Below are 20,453 nucleotides of genomic sequence, written 5' to 3'. Positions count from 1 at the left end.
CAGTAGTTGTGAGTGCATTATCCCCGTTATGTTAAAGTGTTACTAAACTCACAACAGTAAAATCAGTCTGTATATGCAGTAAAACATGCTTGTTATACTCACTGTGGGACCTAAGGGATGAATCCTCCGCATTGTGTAAAATGGCTGTTTGATCCTGTATGCACAGATCCTCCTCTTCTTGCATTGTCCCCATAACATGTCGGGTTAAGACAGAGTTACTGGAGTCAGACTGCACATGCTCAGTTTGGTGTGTATTGCTAGAGATTCTTAATTTTTTTTTAGGAGAGTGCATTTGATAAGCACAGGGCTAATCATTACTGTCCAGACAGAGGGTCAGGGGTCCTGCATCCTGATATGACAGCTCAGTCCAGTATGAAAATTCCTCCTACAAGCTTTAACCAGGTGCTGATAGAAGTCACAAGACTGCTATATACCTCTGATGAGAAAGGGTACAGTTTATATTTACTAAAATGATTGCATTTCCAAGTTCTATGTACTGTCGAGACCAGATATAGTGAATGCAGTGTCTTGGGTTTAAAAATGATGATTAGTAATATGGTGTAAGTTTGTTCTGTACACCTAAATTATATAATGAGTTTAATGATATAATAAGTAATTTTTTCCCTTGCTTTATATCATCAATATTCAAGCACTGAATAAGATAAGATTTAAAGACAAAAAAACACAGACTTGCAAAATGTTGTTGCTATGGCTCCTAGATAAAAATAAAAATGTATATGTATTTTTAATACAATTAAAATGTACATTGAACTGTGTGGGGGTGGCAGCAGCAATGCAGAATTTAATTTAAAGACACTAATCTAAATATAGTAATTAAGGTCATTCTCTTGAAAACTCCATTCTTTTTTGTATTTTATGTTTAGCAGATATATTCTGCCATTGTCGTCACCAAGAGTCTTTCTCAAGCTCATACTAAGCTATTTCTTGGTTAGTTTTATTAATTATGTCCCTTAAAATTTTCTAATCTCCTGCAAACTCCATGACAGCCTGTGTAAAATATGCAGATGCTGTCACAAGAGCAAGTTGATTAGTACTGGCAGTGTGCTTACAGGTTTGCTATGGTACATCAAGGTTAGCTCTTTCAGAGCATTCCAACATGACTCATCGGGGTTCAATTACTAAAAGCAAATAGGAATGTTCCCCTAAGCTATGTGCAAGGACAATAAAAAAAACAGCATTTTTGCTTATGATTGGACGATGGAAGTCAGCAGAGCTTCATCTCATTCACTAAGCTCTGGTGAAAATTCCCTTTTCAAAGTACAGCATCCCTAAAACAAAGTGAACAGTCTATTTGCCTTTAGAAAATCACCCCACTTTGTTACAGTCGTACTGTGCAGAGATCCCAGAAAAAAGAATCTGGAGCTGTGCAATGTTATCCGCATGTACACTCACTAACACTGGGGAAGTGTTTTCAATAGTCTTGGCACAGATTTGCTTTAAGAGTGTTCTACAGTTGTTGGATAAGCTCAAATGCATTGAAGTCACTAAACATTTTTACTGCCTTTGCAGCTGTCGGTTATTTCAGAATATTTTATTTTATTTCCTTGTGTGCCACACTAGCGATTTCTGCCTGTGAAATCAATCACCCCAGCCCCAGGTGCCTATAATGAACAGCGTACAGCATTTGAGACTTTGAAGAAAACATCAAGCATGGCACAAATACCATTTGGTTATAAGGCAGTGCGCTTTATACAAGACTCAAGATTGCAGAAAACACCAGGTAAGCAATTAAACTGGGAACAGGACTGGGGACCCATTAACAAATCACTACCTAAAATATGTTATGTGCTACAGCATGTTTTATGCTTTTTGTGCATATTGAGCATATATTAAAATGTCTTTATTATGTATTATGTACATATCATAAGGGTACTACATGTATTTTCTTAGTAGTGGCATGCACTATAACATAAATGAAACATAACAAGATAAAATGGACCATATCTAGCTTAGTTTTTTCTACAAAGTATTAAAAGTCTTATTTCCTGACACAGGCATGACAGCATATATCTATGAGTATAAGCTCCGCCCCTGCCCAATTACAGGACCAGTTATACTATATAAATAAGTCATTTCCCATAAGGCAAAATTCTTTTTTTACTCGGTGCTCAGCCAGTTATGGAACGGTTTAAAGCAAGAATTCTTACCTTCCAGCCTCCCAGTGTCGCAAACTGTTGGGAACTTTGTCGTCCACTAATTCAATTTTAAAGCGGGCCCACTGGTGGATGAGAACCTTACAGATGGAGTTTTTGAATGGAAGAGGATCAGGATGACTCAGACAAAGAGGCGATCCCTCAATTGGTGGAGGGAACCATGGAATCTATTCAACTGTCACCAATTAAATCTGGACCCAATATTGGCAAACAGTTTTAGTTGGTTCCACGTTAGGGTGGGGTACTTACCTCAATACCCTTTTAGTCCAGGGCTGATGGAAGAACAGACAAAACAAAGTTTGCAGTGTGATCGAATTGAGAGCAGATTTTTGGGTCTTGAGGGCATTTCAGGGGCAGATTCGAGAAGCCAATGTGGTCCTTCACATGGACAACAAGACAGAGATCGCATATGTGTGGAAAGGTGGAATGTGGAGCCGAGTACTCTTGGCAGAAGTTTCACCTGTGAAGACATGGGCTCAGCAGAATCTGGCACACCTGTCAGCTGCTTATTTTCCAGCCCCTCAGAATTTCCTAGCAGATACTTTGAGCCGCAGATCTTTGGACAACAACGGATGGTCCCTGAACCAGTCCGTTTTTCACTGGATCTGTAACTAGTGTGGATATCCAGATCTGGATGTGATGGCCACTCCAACCAACACAAAATGCAAACTCATTTTTGCGAGGGTGAAGGGTAGAAGCAGAAGTGGTGGAAGCTCCAGTTGAGTTTGCAAACTAGTATACAAGGCTCTGGTCCGGCCGTACCTGATGTATGCTGTCCAGTTCTGGGCACCAGTCCTCAGGAAGGATGTACTGGAAATGGAGTGAGTACAAAGAAGGGCAACAAAGCTAATAAAGGGTCTGGAGGATCTTAGTCATGAGGAAAGGTTGTGAGCACTGAACTTATTCTCTCTGAAGAAGAGACGCTTGAGAGGGGATATGATTTCCATATCGAAATACCGTACTGGTGACCCCATAATAGGGATAAAACTTTTTCGCAGAAGAGAGTTTAACAAGACTCGTGGCCACTCATTAAAATTAGAAGAAAAGAGGTTTAACCTTAAACTACGTAGAGGGTTCTTTACTGTAAGAGCGGCAAGGATGTGGAATTCCCTTCCACAGGCGGTGGTCTCAGCGGGGAGCATTGATAGCTTCAAGAAACTATTAGATAAGCACCTGAATGACCGCAACATACAGGGATATATAATGTAATACTGACACATAATCACACACATAGGTTGGACTTGATGGATTTGTGTCTTTTTTCAACCTCACCTACTATGTAACTATGTAACTATATATGCATGCCCGTCAATGCCGCTGATCTTTAGACCGCTCAACAGGATTCACAGGCATCCAGGGCTGGTAATAGCAATCATTCCTCTGTGGCCTTGGTTCCCATTGCTACAATCTCTGGTAGTGGTGCCTCCAATTCTGCTTAACATCAGATCTGCTCCAGCAGGGGCAGGAGTTAAATGTAAACCCAGTCAATCTGAGAGAAAAGGAAGCTGAATGCTCATCTCGTAAGTTGGATGCCTAAGTAGTATGTGCTAGATTCTGCCCATTTGTAAGAAAATTGATTTTGTAGGAGGTTTCTTGTTACCGCGTCTATTCTGAGATCTAATATTTGGGATTTCATTGCATTTGCCTTGTAATAGGATATATTACCAAACCAGTTTAGGGTTTTTTGGACTTCAGGGAGGGATGATGCTGGGTGGGTTAGCATTAAAATTACGTCGTCTGCGAACAGACTGATTTTATGATTTTGATCACCAATTTCAATACCAGTAATTGTGGGGTTAGATCTGATATGCTCAGCTAGAGGTTCCATTACAAGATTAAAAATCAAAGGAGATAGCGGGCAGCCTTTGCCGCGTACCGTTCGTAATACGAAATGGGGTAGATAGAAGGTTGAACGTGTATACTTGTGCTGATGGGTTGGTATAAAGGGCAAGTATGGCCTGGAGGATTCGGCCTTGGAAACCAAATTTTTGAAGTGTTAGGGAGATATAGCTCCAGTTGACTCTATCAAACGCCTTCTCTGCATCCAGGGATAGGAGCAGAGAAGGCGTTCCAGTCGAGTTCGTGTGGTGAATGATTTTGATCAATCTCCTGGTTGCATCAGAAGTCTGGCGACCCCTAGTGAAACCAGGTTAGTCCTTGTGAATTAGTAAGGGTAGGATATTTATGAGTCTGTTAGCTATCAATTTTGCATATATCTTGAGATCAAGATTTAACAAAGATATGGGACGGAAATTTTGGGGAATATTGTGTTCTTTTCCCGGTTTCAGTAGGATTTTTACAAGAGCAGATAGCATTTCATCTGGGAAATGGGAGGTTGAAGTGGCGTGATTGTATAATTCACATAGGTGTGGGGATAGGATTGAGTGGAATGTTTTGAAATATTCTCCAGTGAGATTTGGAATTCGGAAGTTGTTCAATGGTTTTTTAAATTTCCTCTACGGTGAAGGGTGAATTTAGATGAAAGAGATGTTCAGAAGTTAAAGATGGGAGTTTGATGTGGTCTAGAAATGATTGGATCTCTGTTTGGTCTGGCTGGTGAGTGTTATCATCCAGGGTTCACTATAATAAGTGCTAAATGCATCTGCTATGGATTGAGGGTTTAGTAGTTTGTCATGAGTGTTCAGGTATACTATTCTAGATTTTAGTCGGTGACCTTTATTGCGGTTTGCCATGGCTTTCCCTGCTTTGTTATTAGTGACATAGTGTCTAGCCTTGAGTTTGGTTAGTTTCAAAACCTTTGAGAAGCATTTCTCGAAGTTCGTGTCTCAATTTAAAGATCTGGGATTGTAATGCTAGTGAGGGATGGGATTTGTTTTTGAGGTCTGCTTCTTCAATAAATTAAGTGTAAAAAATTTGCGCCAACTCCTACAAAGTGAAGCAGCCAACACAACAACCTGACCAGTGTAAATGTGTGAGAAAATAAATAAAGTGTGGCGCTAAAAGTATACTAACAGTGATATCTACACAGATAGAGGTACACAATCCTGAGGTGTGTACCAAAAATGCTGGTGTTAATTTTATGGGGTGTATAAAGAGATAATGACCTCTCCAAATGTGCACCAAATACGTTGGTGAAAATCTTAAGGAGTGTATATAGGGATAATGACCTCCCCACCCAGAATACCACAAAGACAAAATCAACAAAAATAAAAATGAGAAATTACATAAACAGTGGTGTAACTACATCCATGTACAGAGTGTAAGTGAAAAGATGAGCTGATATCCAGTATCTCAACATTGGATAAAACAGCTCAGATAATTAGCTGAAGGCTCAACTACAAGGTATAAACATAAAAAGGAAAAGAAAAAATATTAAAAACAACACATTGATGTGTATTGGATAACCTAGAACCCAAAACTAGACCAAAATACAGAATCAGAAGTCCATCAGGGTAGTAAGTATAAAGGTATTTATAGTCCACCACTATGCAATGGGATGATTCTAGATCACTTCATATCAGCCTAAGTACAAATAGTCCTTTTAAGTGTGGTAAGCAAGAGCTGTTGGACATATCCCTGCACATAGTTGGATTCTTCCCTTAATATGGTGATATTGGCCCAGAAAAGTAGATACACAATGCCCTTACCAGACAAGGTGGACTCACAGGCCCTTGGCGGTGAGTCAAACAAGCTTGTACCGTCAAGCGGTGTGGCACGGTAAAACCATATGGTGGTCCTGGATAGGATCTCAACTGATGTCACCGAATGGCACGTCCTTAGCCAAGTGAAGCTCAACAGATGTCATCGGATGACGTGTCCTCGGCAAGGCTCAGCTGGAATCCGGGATCGCCCTCAATCATCCGATGGAGAGATAGTTTCCTCAGCGACCGTTACCATATGGATAAGCAAAAGAGGAAAAACTTCCACATAGTGTAAATCATTCTCAAACGTAACAACGTTTATTGATTAAAAAGGGATAATTTCGCAGTAAATACAAAAATGGACGGTAAAAACTCGGCCCAGAACAGCATGAAAGTATATAAAATTTTTTAAAATTTGCGCAGTAGGTGATGGTGGGGGTAAAAACACAAGAAGCCGACGCGTTTCGTCCTCAAAGACTTCTGATGGGGTATCCGAGTTTTTACCGCCCATTTTTGTATTTACTGCGAAAGTATCCCTTTTTAATCAATAAACGTTGTTGCGTTTGAGAATGATTTACACTATGTATACGTTTTTCCTCTTTTGCTTATCCATATGGTAACGGTCGCTGAGGAAACTATCTCTCCATTGGATGATTGAGGCCGATCCCGGATTCCAGCTGAGCCTTGCCGAGGACACGCCATCCGATGACATCTGTTGAGCTTCACTTGGCTAAGGACGTGCCATTCGGTGACATCAGTTGAGATCCTATCCAGGACCACCATATGGTTTGACCGTGCCACACCGCTTGACGGTACAAGCTCATTTGACTCACCGCCAAGGGCCTGTGAGTCCACCTTGTCTGGTAAGGGCATTGTGTATCTACTTTTCTGGGCCAATATCACCATATTAAGGGAAGAATCCAACTATGTGCAGGGATATGTCCAACAGCTCTTGCTTACCACACTTAAAAGGACTATTTGTACCTAGGCTGATATGAAGTGATCTAGTATCATCCCATTGCATAGTGGTGGACTATAAATACCTTTATACTTACTACCCTGATGGACTTCTGATTCTGTATTTTGGTCTGGTTTGGGGTTATAGGTTATCCAATACACATCAATGTGTTGTTTTTAATATTTTTTTCCAATGTTGATATACTGGATATCAGCTCATCTTTTCACTTACACTCGGTACATGGATGTAGTTACACCGCTGTTTATGTAATTTCTCATTTTTATTTTTGTTGATTTTGTCTTTGTGGTATTCTGGGTGGGGAGGTCATTATCCCTATATACACTCCTTAAGATTATCACCAACGTATTTGGTGCACATTTGGGGAGGTCATTATCTCTTTATACGCCCCATAAAATTAACACCAGCGTTTTTGGTACACACCTCAGGATTGTGTACCTCTATCTGTGTAGATATCACTGTTAATATACTTTTAGCGCCACACTTTATTTATTTTCTGCTTCTTCAATAGCTGCAGTCAAATCATGGAGTTTCTGCAGTCTCTTTTTTTTGTGGGTGGAACCCAGTTGAATAAAGAAACCTTGTATAAAGGATTTGTGGACATTCCACAAAACTGCCAATCCTACATTTGTAGTGAAAAACTCCTCCAGCTTTTGGGATAGGAAAGTAGCGTTAGATGGGTTTTGAAGGAGGAAATTGTTCACACGCCAAATATAGGAGTGTGGTTTGGATAATTTATTTACGATTTTAACACTAATAGGTGCGTGGTCCGACCAGGTAATAGTGTGGATGAGGGAGGTGTGGATGTTTTGTAATAACCACTTGTCAGTAACAAACAGGTCTATACGAGAGCCGCGCCACCGGGGCCATCTTGCCACTTCTCCCCGTCTGTGGCCGGCATAGTGAAGAAGTCTGTAAGCTTCTTTGGTTGTCTTACTTCCTTTCGTTTGCGGGACAGCATGGAGACAGGTTCTGCCAGATGTTCGGAGCTCCGTGTGTGCTCCGGTGCTGCGGTATCCCGCTGGCTTAGTCGATAGTTCCCCGGTCTTTGACAGAGGTAACGGCTCAAGCTGCCACTACGGTCATGCGCAAGCCACGCCCCCCAGAATGGCTACCTTTAATAGCCATTCAAACCCCTTTGTGTCAACTTGTGTGCATGTTATCAGGCCAAAATCACCGGGGTATGTAAACTTTTGATCAGGGTCATTTGGGTAGTTTCTGTTGTGATTATGATTTAAAAACAGTAAACACAGTTGATTGATAATAAATGGCTTCAGCCAAACACTAACCATAAGTGAAAGAAATGTTATTGTGTTATCATTCATATTCTCTGAAAAATGGCCAAGAAATCATAAAGTCTGCCAGGGTATGTAAATTTATGAGCACAACTGTATGGCAAAAGTGATGAAAGTGCTATGCTCCTCTTCCTTCTGTGCCCTCACTCACCATCTATCGATGTAAAGATCGCCTGTACTCAGTGGCAGCCCGTCAATAGGGGGCGCAGGGGTGCCACCCCCCCCCCAAAGATAATTATTAAAAAAATAAATAAATAAATAAATAAAAATTTAAAAATTACATTTTACATTTTTTTTTAAGTGTCCCTTTAAGTGTGTGTGTTAAGGGTGCCAGACACAGGGGTTCTATTGGAGGCATGACGCTTGTGTAAACACGTTATTGGGGCTAAGAAGCTCTATTGGCGTAGTTTACAGTGTTCTTGGGGCTATGAGCTCTGCGCCCCAACACTCCACCTCTAGCATTAGGTTTCCTGTGGTTGTTGTTGATTGGCGGGTCTGTAGGGCAGGGCTTTTATTGGACCTGCTGTGTCATTGGCTCACACACTGCCTATCCCCTTCAGCAAGTGAGGGGAATCAGCAGCCGAAGAAGAATTGTAGCAGGCTCAGGGCAGACAGGGAGCGATAGGTTTGTACTGAGGCAGAGGCAGCAGTCCATTCACCTCCCTGTGACAGTGACACGGACTCAGCAACCAGCAGTGCACAAGGGGGATCACAGAGAATTTTCCAGGTACAGTACATGCTGCACGGCCAGGACTGGAGGGGGGGGGCAGAAGGGGCACCTGCTGTGCTATTTGCACTGTGTCCTGAGTGACTCTACAGCAACACTTTTAACCTCCAACTTTAGTTCCCCCTCTCTCTGTGCAATGCATGTCTGTACACCTTCCCTATCACACCAATCCTCCCCCCTTCACTATCTCCTGTTTGCTCTCCCCTGGCATAGATCTTCACTTCTCACATCCTGCAGCCTCTGGTCTCAGATCTGACCATTCCAATCACTGCCTGACACCCTTTCCCTCCCAGATAACTTTTTATCTCTTTCAAACTATTGAGCAGCTCAGTACATTCTCTATACTCATTTAAGGTGGCCGTAGTAAGAATGAAATTAAAAAGGAATCATCTATTCCAGTGATGGCGAACCTTGGCACCCCAGATGTTTTGGAACCACATTTCCCATGATGCTCATGCACTCTGCAGTGTAGTTAAGCATCATGGGAAATGTAGTTCCAAAACAACTGGAGTGCCAAGGTTCACCATCACTGATCTATTCTATGGCCACCTTAAATGAGTTTGGAAGAGATAAAAAGTAATGTGGGATGGAAAGGGTGGCAGGCAGACAGTCAGGGATTGGACCCTTAGAGAGGAATGCCTAGATCTGAGACCACACTTGTAAAGAAGAACTCAGCACAGTGATGGTGGGAACCCCTCATAATGGGCACAGCGGGTGTATAGACCTGGGAACTCGGCACAGGGATCATGGGAACCCATCATAATGGGCACAGTAGGTGTACAGACCTGGGAACTCAGCACAGGGAAGGTGAGAACCCCTCATAATGGGTACAGCAGGTGCACAGACCAGGGAACTCAGCACAGGGATGATGGGAACCCCTCATAATGGGTACAGTAGGTGTACAGACCCGGGAACTCAGTACAGGGATGGTGGGAACCCCTCATAATGGGCACAGCAGGTGTACAGACCCGGGAATTTGGCACAGGGATGGTGGGAACCCCTCATATTCGGTACAGTAGGTGTACAGACCCAGGAACACAGTACAGGGATGGTGGGAACCCCTCATATTCGGTACAGTAGGTGTACAGACCCAGGAACTCAGTACAGGGATGGTGGGAACCCCTCATAATGGGCACAGCAGGTGTACAGACCTGGGAATTTGGGACAGGGATGGTGGGAACCCCTCATAATGAGCACAGCACAGAACACAGTACAGGGATGGTGGGAACCAGAGGCAGACTGACAACTCATGGGGCCCCCGGGCAATAGAAGATCTTAGGGCCCCCTGTGTCCCCGTCCACGCTCAAGCCACACCTGCACAGGGAGACACGGGGGAGAAGCACACAGGGGGACACTGGGGGGGGGGAGCACACAGGGGGACACTGGGGGGGGGGGAGCACACAGGGGGACACTGGAGGGGCGAGAGCACACAGGGGGACACTGGGCGGGGAGAGCACACAGGGGGACACTAGGGGGGAGAGCACACAGGGGGACACTGGGGGGGGAGAGCACACAGGGGGACACTGGGGGGGAGAGCAGAGCACACAGGGGGACACTAGGGGGGGAGAGCACACAGGGGGACACTAGGGGGGGAGAGCACACAGGGGGACACTGGGGGGGGAGAGCACACAGGGGGACACTGGGGGGGAGAGCACACAGGGGGACACTTGAGGGGGAGAGCACACAGGGGGACACTGGGCGGGGAGAGCACACAGGGGGACACTAGGGGGGAGAGCACACAGGGGGACACTGGGGTGGGGGAGCACACAGGGGGACACTGGGGGGGAGAGCAGAGCACACAGGGGGACACTAGGGGGGGAGAGCACACAGGGGGACACTGGGGGGGGGAGCACACAGGGGGACATTGGAGGAAGAGCACACGGGGGACATTGGAGGGAGTGCACACAGGGGGACACTGGAGGGAGAGCACACAGGGGGACACTGGAGGGAGAGCACACAGGGGGACACTGGAGGGAGAGCACACAGGGGGACACTGGAGGGAGAGCACACAGGGGGACACTGGAGGGAGCACACAGGGGGACACTGGAGGGAGAGAGGGAGCACACAGGGGGACACTGGAGGGGAGCACACAGGGGGACACTGGAGGGAGAGCACACAGGGGGACACTGGGGGGGGGAGCACACAGGGGGACACTGGGGGGGAGAGCACACAGGGGGACACTTGAGGGGGAGAGCACACAGGGGGACACTGGGGGGGAGTACAATGGGGGGCACTGGGGAGGGAGAGCACACGGGGAACACAGGGGGATACTGGAGGGAGCACACAGGGGGACACTGGAGGGGAGCACACAGGGGGACACTGGAGGGAGACCACACAGGGGGACACTGGAGGGAGAACGCACAGGGTTACACTGGAGGGAAAGTGCACAGGGGGGCACTGCAGGGAGCACACAGGGGGACACTGGAGGGAGAGAGGGAGCACACAGGGGGACATTGGAGGGAGAGCACACAGGGGGACATTGGAGGAAGAGCACACGGGGGACATTGGAGGGAGTGCACACAGGGGGACACTGGAGGGAGAGCACACAGGGGGACACTGGAGGGAGAGCACACAGGAGGGACACTGGATGGAGAGCACACAGGGGGTCGCTGGAGAGAGAGCACACAGGGGGACACTGGAGGGAGCACACAGGGGGACACTGGAGGGAGAGAGGGAGCACACAGGGGGACACTGGAGGGGAGCACACAGGGGGACACTGGAGGGAGAGCACACAGGGGACACTGCAGGGAGAGCACACAGGGTGACATTGGAGGGAGAGCACACAGGGGGACACTGGAGGGAGAGCACACAGGGGGACATTGGAGGGAGAGCACACAGGGGGACACTGGAGGGAGAGCACACAGGGAGACACTGGAGAGAGAGAGGGAGCACACAGGGGGACACTGGAGGGGAGCTCACAGGGGGACACTAGAGGGAGAACGCACAGGGTTACACTGGAGGGAGAGCGCACAGGGGGGCACTGAAGGGAGCACACAGGGGGACACTGGAGGGAGAGAGGGAGCACACAGGGGCCATTGTAGGGAGAGCACACAGGGGGACACTAGAGGGAGAGCACACAGGGGGACACTGGAGGGAGAGCACACAGGGGGACACTGGAAGGAGAGCACACAGGGGGACATTGGAGGGAGAGCACACAGGGAGACACTGGAGAGAGAGAGGGAGCACACAGGGGGACACTGGAGGGGAGCTCACAGGGGGACACTGGAGGAAGAACGCACAGGGTTACACTGGAGGGAGAGCGCACGGGGGGCACTGAAGGGAGCACACAGGGGGACACTGGAGGGAGAGAGGGAGCACACAGGGGGCATTGTAGGGAGAGCACACAGGGGGACACTAGAGGGAGAGCACACAGGGGGACACTAGAGGGAGAGCACACAGGGGGACACTGGAGGGAGAGCACACAGGGGGACACTGGAGGGAGAGCACACAGGGGGACACTGGAGGGAGAGAGGGAGCACACAGGGGAGATACTGGAGGGAGAGCACACAGGGGGACACTAGAGGGAGAGCACACAGGGGGACATTGGAGGGAGAGCACACAGGGGGACATTGGAGGGAGAGCACACAGGGGGACATTGGAGGGAGCGCAGACAGGGGGACACTGGAGGGAGCACACAGGGAAACACTGGAGGGAGAGCACACAGGGGGACACTGGAGGGAGCACACAGGGGGACACTGGAGGGAGCACACAGGGGGATACTGAAGGGAGCACACAGGGGGACACTGGAGGGAGAGAGGGAGCACACAGGGGGAAACTGGAGGAGGAACACACAGGGTGACATTGGAGGGAGAGCACACAGGGTGACATTGTAGGGAGAGCACATAGGGTGACATTGGAGGGAGAGCACAAAGAGGGACACTGGAGGGAGAGCACACAGAGGGACACTGGAGGGAGAGCACACAGGGGGACATTGGAGGGAGCGCACACAGGGGGACACTGGAGGGAGAGCACACAGGGGGACACTGGAGGGAGAGCACACAGGGGGACATTGGAGGGAGAGCACACAGGGGGACATTGGAGAGAGCGCACACAGGAGGACACTGGAGGGAGAGCACACAGGGGGACACTGGAGGGAGCACACAGGGGGACACTGGAGGGAGAGCACACAGGGGGACACTGGAGGGAGAGCACACAGGGGGACACTGGAGGGAGAGCACACAGTGGGACACTGGAGAGTGCACACAGGGGGACACTGGAGGGAGCACACAGGGGGACACTGGAGGGAGAGCACACAGGGGGACATTGGAGGGAGAGCACACGGGGGGACATTGGAGGGAGCACACACAGGGGGACACTGGAGGGAGAGCACACAGGGGGACATTGGAGGGAGAGCACACAGGGGGACATTGGAGGGAGCGCACACAGGAGGACACTGGAGGGAGAGCACACAGGGGGACACTGGAGGGAGCGCACACAGGGGGACACTGGAGGGAGCACACAGGAGAACACTGGAGGGAGCACACAGGGGGTCACTGGAGGGAGCACACAGGGGGACATTAGAGGGAGAGCACACAGGGGAACACTGGAGAGTGCACACAGGGGGACACTGGAGGGAGCACACAGGGGGACACTAGAGGGAGAGAGGGAACACACAGGGGGACACTAGGAGGGAGAGCACATGGGGGACACTAGAGGGAGAGCACACAGGGGGACACTGGAGAGAGAGCACACAGGGGGACACTAGAGGGAGAACACACAGGGGGACACTAGAGGGAGAGCACACAGGGAGACACTAGAGGGAGAGCACACAGGGGGGACATTGGAGGGAGCACACAGGGGGACACTAGAAGGAGAGCACATAGGGGGACACTAGAGGGAGCACACAGGGGAACACTAGAGGGAGCACACAGGGGGACACTGGTGGGAGCACTCGGGGGGACACTGGAGGGAGAGCACACAGGGGGACACTGGAGGGAGCACACAGGAGGGACACTAGAGGGAGAGCACATGGGGGGGTGCGGGGGACCAGGAGAGTATCATGGGTCTTCCTGCAATAATGTTGGGGCCCCATACATCTGTACTCTCCCCCCTCCTCCGATGACGGCCCTGGTGTCTCAGCTTTACTCACCTGATGCCTCTAATAATACCGCTAATGGCGCGCTGCTCCCCGCCGCCCCCTCTTCTCTTCTCGTCCATCCCAGATGATGTCACAACGCATGCAGTACAAGCACCTGGGATGGACGGGAGGGTAGGAGGGGCTGGCGGGGAGCAGTGTGCTGTTGGCTGTAATAATGCTGATAATAATACTGCTGCTTCAAGTGGCCTTTCATGGGGCCAGGTCCGGGTCCCTAATGGCCTCGGGCGCTGCCTGAGTGGCCGATGGGTCAGTCCGCCCCTGGTGGAAACCCCTCATAATGGGCACAGTGAGGCTGCAATTGACGGGCACAGTTTTACCTAGCAGTAATGATACATAATCACCTGATTACAGCCCTTCATTACTAACAGTTAAATTCTTCAGTTTGCGTCCCCCAAAAATTTTGAGCACCAGCCGCCACTGCCTGTACTAGTGAAATATATCTTTCATGGATGTGTCTTTTTCCTCTTTCACACGTGCCCAATAGTTAGACATACTCATAGGGTAAGAAATAGAGCATACATGGCATGATATCTTTTAAAAAGGTTTTATTATAAAATAATATCCACTCACATGTTAGTCTTTCATGCCAAGCATCTAAAACGCTGTGCAATCAGCGGTTTGCATTCAAAAATCCAAGATTTGTTATAGCAGATATTGTTGATTATATGGTAGATATTGTAGACTATTTTTTATGATTCTATATATTTTACTGAGCACAGATAGGGAAGTTGCCACTTTCCAGAAGTTTTGAGGACTCTCCCGCTTCATCATCCTAAAGTTAACAAACCATTCTATATTAATAAAGACATTAGAGTTTATTTACTAAAGGCAAATCCACTTTGCACTACAAGTGCACTGCAAGTGCACTTGCAAGTGCACCTGGAAGTGCAGTTGCTGTAGATCTGAGGGGGACATGCAAGGAAAATAAAAAAAACAGCTTTTTTGCTTGCACATGATTGGATGATAAAATCAGCAGAGCCCCCCCTCGTTTCAGATCTTTCCCTCAGATCTAAAGCGACTGCACGTCCAAATGCACTTCCAAGTGCACTTGCAGTGCACTTGTAGTGCAAAATAGATTTGCTTTTAGTAAATCAACCCCATTGTCCTTCCAACTTTGCAAGGTGAATCATCTATGGTGCCTCATGAGCTGGGTGTGAGCCTGAAACTATCCATAGAGATGACATCATCCTTTAGAAAGACGGAAGATCTGTTTGTTATCCTGGGCGTGATTAGAAAAGGGCTTGCTGCGTCTTCCAAAACATTGGATTAGTGGCCAGTGGCGGCTGGGTTGGGCGGCAAACAGTACCATAAAAAAAGTTGGAACCTCCTAGGGATCCGAGGGTCTACTCTACTAGAAGTAAGGCGGTCTCCTGGGCAGAATTTAAAGGAGTTGATATGTAGAGCCATGACCTTGTCTACATTCAGCACATTTATAGCCCATTATAAAGTGGATGTGGCAGCTTTAACTACAGTACAATTTAGTCTTTCAGGGTTGGACAAATGTAATGATTAAATAAAACACTTCAGCATTACCCTTCCTTGTCTGTCGTGTGCTACATCTCATATGTTTATGCTATCATGCTTGTGTCAGGAAAACTTAAAATTGTATACTTACCTGACGGTAATTTTTCTTTCTTGACGCCTAAGCATGACAGAATATAGGTCCCTCCCAATGGCTTTGCATTGAGTATAGTTACAAGAATGCTGCTTTATGAGAACTTACTTATTTATATAGTATAACCTGGCCTGTGATTTAGCATGGGGGGAGCTACACAAATACATATATTCTGTCATGCTAAGGTGCGCAGAAAGGAAAATTACCATCAGGTAAGTATACAATTTCCCTTTATGCATGTATTGTCATTGCTGCCCCTTTCAGAAGATGCTAGCTGCCCAGCAATAATACTGATACTTTGGCTTTTGTGATATAGAAGAAGTATGCAGCTTGTAAGTGAGACCTTACAAACAACACTCTTAAGGCCTGTGTCAATGAGCTTTGGGCTTGTGTTGATATCATCTATTTAGGATGCTTCTAAGATCATTTAAAAATTCATTTATAGGTGTATTTGACCTGCAATGGACCTTTCTAAATCTGCATTTGACCTGCTTCTAACAGGTTTTGCATTCCCATTGCCTTGTATGAGAATGCAAAACCCGATGAAGCAAGTGAAAGCCCATTGACAAAAGGCCTTAGGGCTTGTTCATACTTTGTGCAAGCTTAAACACTGCATTTTACAATGCACAAAGTGTCTGTTGTGGCTGGCATTCTGGCTCATGGTGCCTTGCACTTGTAAAGCCTAGAGCATTGCTTACTTTTTTTAACTTTATTGAAATGCCAAAGTGTGACATAGCATTCATTTCTATGCACCACAGCATGTATTACTCTAATGATAGGTTGCCTAATGTTGCAGCAGAAACAGTAATATTAATGTTAATACTAATGACAGAAAAAAATATTATTTTTTCAGGACCAGGCTCTTACGAAATATTTAGTTATGGAATTGCAAGTGAGAGTCTGAAGAGAGCAAACTTGGAGTGCTCAAAAAGAGGAGCATTTGGGTCTTCTGCTGTACGTGCCTTGTCCATCTCCAACAGCGATGCAGTATGGACTCCAGGACCCAGTCACTATGTAGTAAGTTTGATTGCCTGCATACTCTAGGAATATCAGTGTACAGAGGCGGCTCTTTACATAGGCAAATTAGGCAGTCGCCTAAGGCCTCATGCTCACTTGGGCCTCGCAGTCTGCGACTCCCTAATTTGCATAACAACAGGGCTTTTTTTCTAGCGGAACTTTAGCAGAGCGGCCGAAAAGTTTGCAGGGGGACGCATAAGCCGGGCAGGCAAAAGGGCTCATATAGTGGAAGGCAGAGACGAGTGATATCATTCACACTCCGACTCCACCTTTCCCTGGCCTGCAGACCAGATGCTCCTTGGCGGCAGTCACACTCGGAGCTGAGTCTGTATGGAAGAAGAGTGACGCATGTAGCCTGACTGCAGCGCTCACTGTGCTGCAAGCCTGTACAAGTGCTGTGGAAACAGTGTGTGGAGATAAGTTGTACATCCGTCTTGGTAATGGTAAATTATTGATTGGCATTTGGTAATGTTTCAGGATGGGGCCCAGCTTTGTCTATTAATGCTGCTCCTTCTTGGATGTGGCTCTGTGACTGTATCTCTTAGCTGGGACTGTCTCTTAGCTGGCTTTGACTGTCTCTTAGCTGGGACAGTCACTTAGTTAGATTGGAGTCTCTCTTAGCTGTATTGGGCTGTCTCTTAGCTGGATTGGGCTGTCTCTTAGCTGAATTGAGCTGTCTCTTAGCTGAATTGAGCTGTCTCTTAGCTGCATTTGGGTTGTCCCTTAGCTGGGACTGTCTCTTAGGTGGATTTGGCTGTCTCTTAGCTGGATTGAAATGTCTCTTAGTTGGACTGTACTGTCCTAGATGGATTGGGCTGTCTCTTAGTTGGATTAGGCTGTCTCTTAGCTGTATTGGACTGTGGATTGGACTGTCTCTTAGCTGGATTGGGCTGTCTGTTAGCTGGATATATGGGGATGTCGCTTTGCTGGAAATATGGGGGGTGTCTCTGTGCTGGATATATGGCAGATACCTCTTTGCTAAATATATGGGGGGGGGGGGGTGTCTCATTGCTAAATATATGGAGGGTGTCTCTTTGCTGGATATATGGAAGATGTCTCCTTATATCTACAGTGCATTTGGTGGTCTACTGTTTCTGTTATACTTCAGGCGGTGTATTAATATATATATACAGTACATATATATATATATATATATATATATATATATATATATATATATACAGTCTCGTGTGTGTGTGTATGTATATATATATATATATATATATATATATATATATATATATATATATATATATATATATATATATACTCTGAATTCTTTGCTGCCCATATCTACAGTGCATTCGGTGATGTACTGTTTCTAATACACTTCAGGTGGTGTACACAGTATTTAATACAGTGTGTACAGTTTCTACTACACTTCTGGTGGTCTACACAGTATACAATACAGTGCAACTGTTGTACAGTTTCTAATACAGTGCAGGCAATGTACACAGTATCTAATACAGTGTGTACAGTTTCTACTACACTTCTGGTGGTGTACACAGTATCTAATACAGTGTGTACAGTTTCTACTACACTTCTGGTGGTGCACACAGTACACAATACAGTGCAGCCGTAGTACAGTTTCTAATACAGTTCAGGCGGTGTGCACAGTATCTAATACAGTGTGTACAGTTTCTACTACACTTCTGGTGGTGTACACAGTATACAATACAGTGTGCACAGTTTCTACTACACTTCTGGTGGTGTACACAATACAGTGCAGCCGTAGTACAGTTTCTAATACAGTGCAGGCAATGTAAACAGTATCTAATACAGTGTGTAATTTCTACTACTTTTCTGGTGGTGTACACAGTATCTAATACAGTGTGTACAGTTTCTAATACACTTCAGGCAGTGTACACAAGATCTAATACAGTGTGTACAGTTTCTAATACACTTCAGGTGGTGCACACAGTATATAATACAGTGTAGTGTGGTGTTGCAAAACAAACAATACATCACGTCCGGAAAGCCACCAAGGAGAGGTAGACACTCACAGGACACTTAAAGAGGGCAAGCAGCCTCTGTGTCTACAGTCAACAGTGGTGGTTGTGAACATGGTGCATCCTCTGCAGGTGACCGTGGGGCACGCTTGTCCTTTTTTGCTGCAGCTGGCCACAGCATGCAGAAGAGTTGGTGAAGTGGATAACAAAGCCGTCCTCATCCTCCTCATCCTCTGTCACCCAGGCTCAGAGTAGTTTGCCTTCCAACACAGCTGCCAAAGTGCTCCTTGGCTCCTTGTCCACAGTCACTCCTTTCGTAGCCCCACCATCATGCACGGAGGAGTCCCCAGAACTATTCGAACCACAGGTACATGCTGCTGGAGGATGCGCAGCAATTTGAAGGCTCCAATGTTGGTTCCTAGGTTGAGGAAGGGAGTAACGTGAGCCTAGAATGAGGGGGTGCCCAAGAAGGACAAGAAACTGACAGTCATGTTCCCCCCAGCTGCAGCATACTGCCAAGTTTGCTCCAGTAACGAGGAGGGAGGGGATGAGGAGGTCACTGAATGTACTTGGGTGACTGAGAGAAGAAAGTAGGCAAGTGAGGAGGAGGTACAACTCCAACGAGGCAGGATGTCCTCGGGGGCAGCTTAAGGGCAGCCACCCTATTGCATCACACCGCAGAGCTCCGCAGGTGCAGGATGCTGCTGGCTCCCTGCTGACTTTTAAAAGTTCCTTGGTGTGGGCCTTTTTCGACACGTGTGCAGTAGATCGCACCATTGCTATTTGCAACCTATGTCTGATCACCACATGCTTGACCAGACATATGACGACCTGCCATGCAGTCCATTGGCAACAGCACTTGACCCACATCAAAGAAAAAGGCGGACTTCTCCTTGCTCCTCATCTGGGATCTCCAACCCTGCTATACCTCCAGTACTCTCAAAATCCTGCATTGAGAGGAATGAAGGAATAGCAATAGGTGTACTTGCAGCCAATCTGCTAGCAGCACACCACCAATTAATTTTAGCAGGCAAATTTCCCTACCCCAGTTACTGAACCGTAAAAAGAAATTCGGTCCCAGCCATCCACATGCTCAGCGTCTAAATGCTAGCTTGGCTAAATTGTTGGCACTCCAACTGCTGCTTTTTCAGCTAGTAGACTCTGCCCCCTTTCGTGAATTTGTGGAATGGGCTGTACCTCAGTGGCAGGTTCCAAAATGCCATTTATTTTCACGGAAGGCCATTCCAGCTCTCTACCAGCATGTGGAAGGCAATGTTTTGGCCTTATTGGACAGGGCGATCAGCAGTAAGGTTCATATTACCACTGACTCATGGTTCAGCAGGCATGGGCAGGGATGTTACCTTTCCTTCACAGGGCACTGGGTAACTCTGCTGGCAGCTGGGAAGGATGCAGGACAGGGTTCAGTGTTGTTGGAGCTTGTTCCGCCACCACGCCTCCAAAATGCTAGTGGTGATTCTGCTACAGCTCTCTCATCCATCCCCTCCTCTTCTTCTTCCTCTATGGCCTCCTCTGCAGATTTGTCCTCTGAACCAGCGGTGCTCCGTAATCGTTCAAGGAGCTATGCAAGCAGTCAGGCTAAAAGATGCCATGCTGTGCTTGAGTTGGTCTGCCTAGGGGACAGGAGCCACACTAGGGAGGAGATTGTGTCAGCTCTTCAGGGGCAGGCTCAGAGGTGGTTGACGCCACGCCAGCTTCAGCCAGGAATGGTTGTATGTGACAATGGCACCAACCTTCTCTCCGCCCTCTGACAGGGACACTTGACCCATGTTCCATGTTTGGCACACGTCCTGAATTTGGTGGTGCAGCAGTTTTTGAGCAGGTATCCAGGCTTGCAAGATCTCCTGAGGCAGGCCAGAAAAGTCTGTGGTCATTTCCACCGGTCATACATTGCCAGTGCTCAGCTGGCTGACATTGTAAGGGAATGCAACCTGCCCACCAACCGCCTCATTTCTGACAAGCCCACCAAGTGGAACTCAATG

At 47.2% G+C, this 20,453-nt stretch overlaps 1 protein-coding gene across 2 annotated transcripts in view; it reads left to right on the top strand.

Annotated features, from left to right (window-relative positions):
- The window catches only part of STPG2 (sperm tail PG-rich repeat containing 2), a 1,021,190-nt gene that overhangs the window by 258,710 nt on the left and 742,027 nt on the right, over positions 1–20,453 (top strand). For both annotated transcript variants that reach the window (XM_073601209.1, XM_073601213.1), the window contains exons 9-10: positions 1,582–1,741; positions 16,341–16,504. In XM_073601209.1, the coding sequence (XP_073457310.1) occupies positions 1,582–1,741; positions 16,341–16,504 (324 nt within the window). The remainder of the gene's footprint in view (positions 1–1,581; positions 1,742–16,340; positions 16,505–20,453) is intronic.

Source organism: Aquarana catesbeiana, linkage group LG01, assembly GCF_042186555.1.
Source record: "Aquarana catesbeiana isolate 2022-GZ linkage group LG01, ASM4218655v1, whole genome shotgun sequence".
NCBI lineage: Eukaryota > Metazoa > Chordata > Amphibia > Anura > Ranidae > Aquarana > Aquarana catesbeiana.
This window is presented reverse-complemented; position numbering and strand designations above follow the sequence as displayed.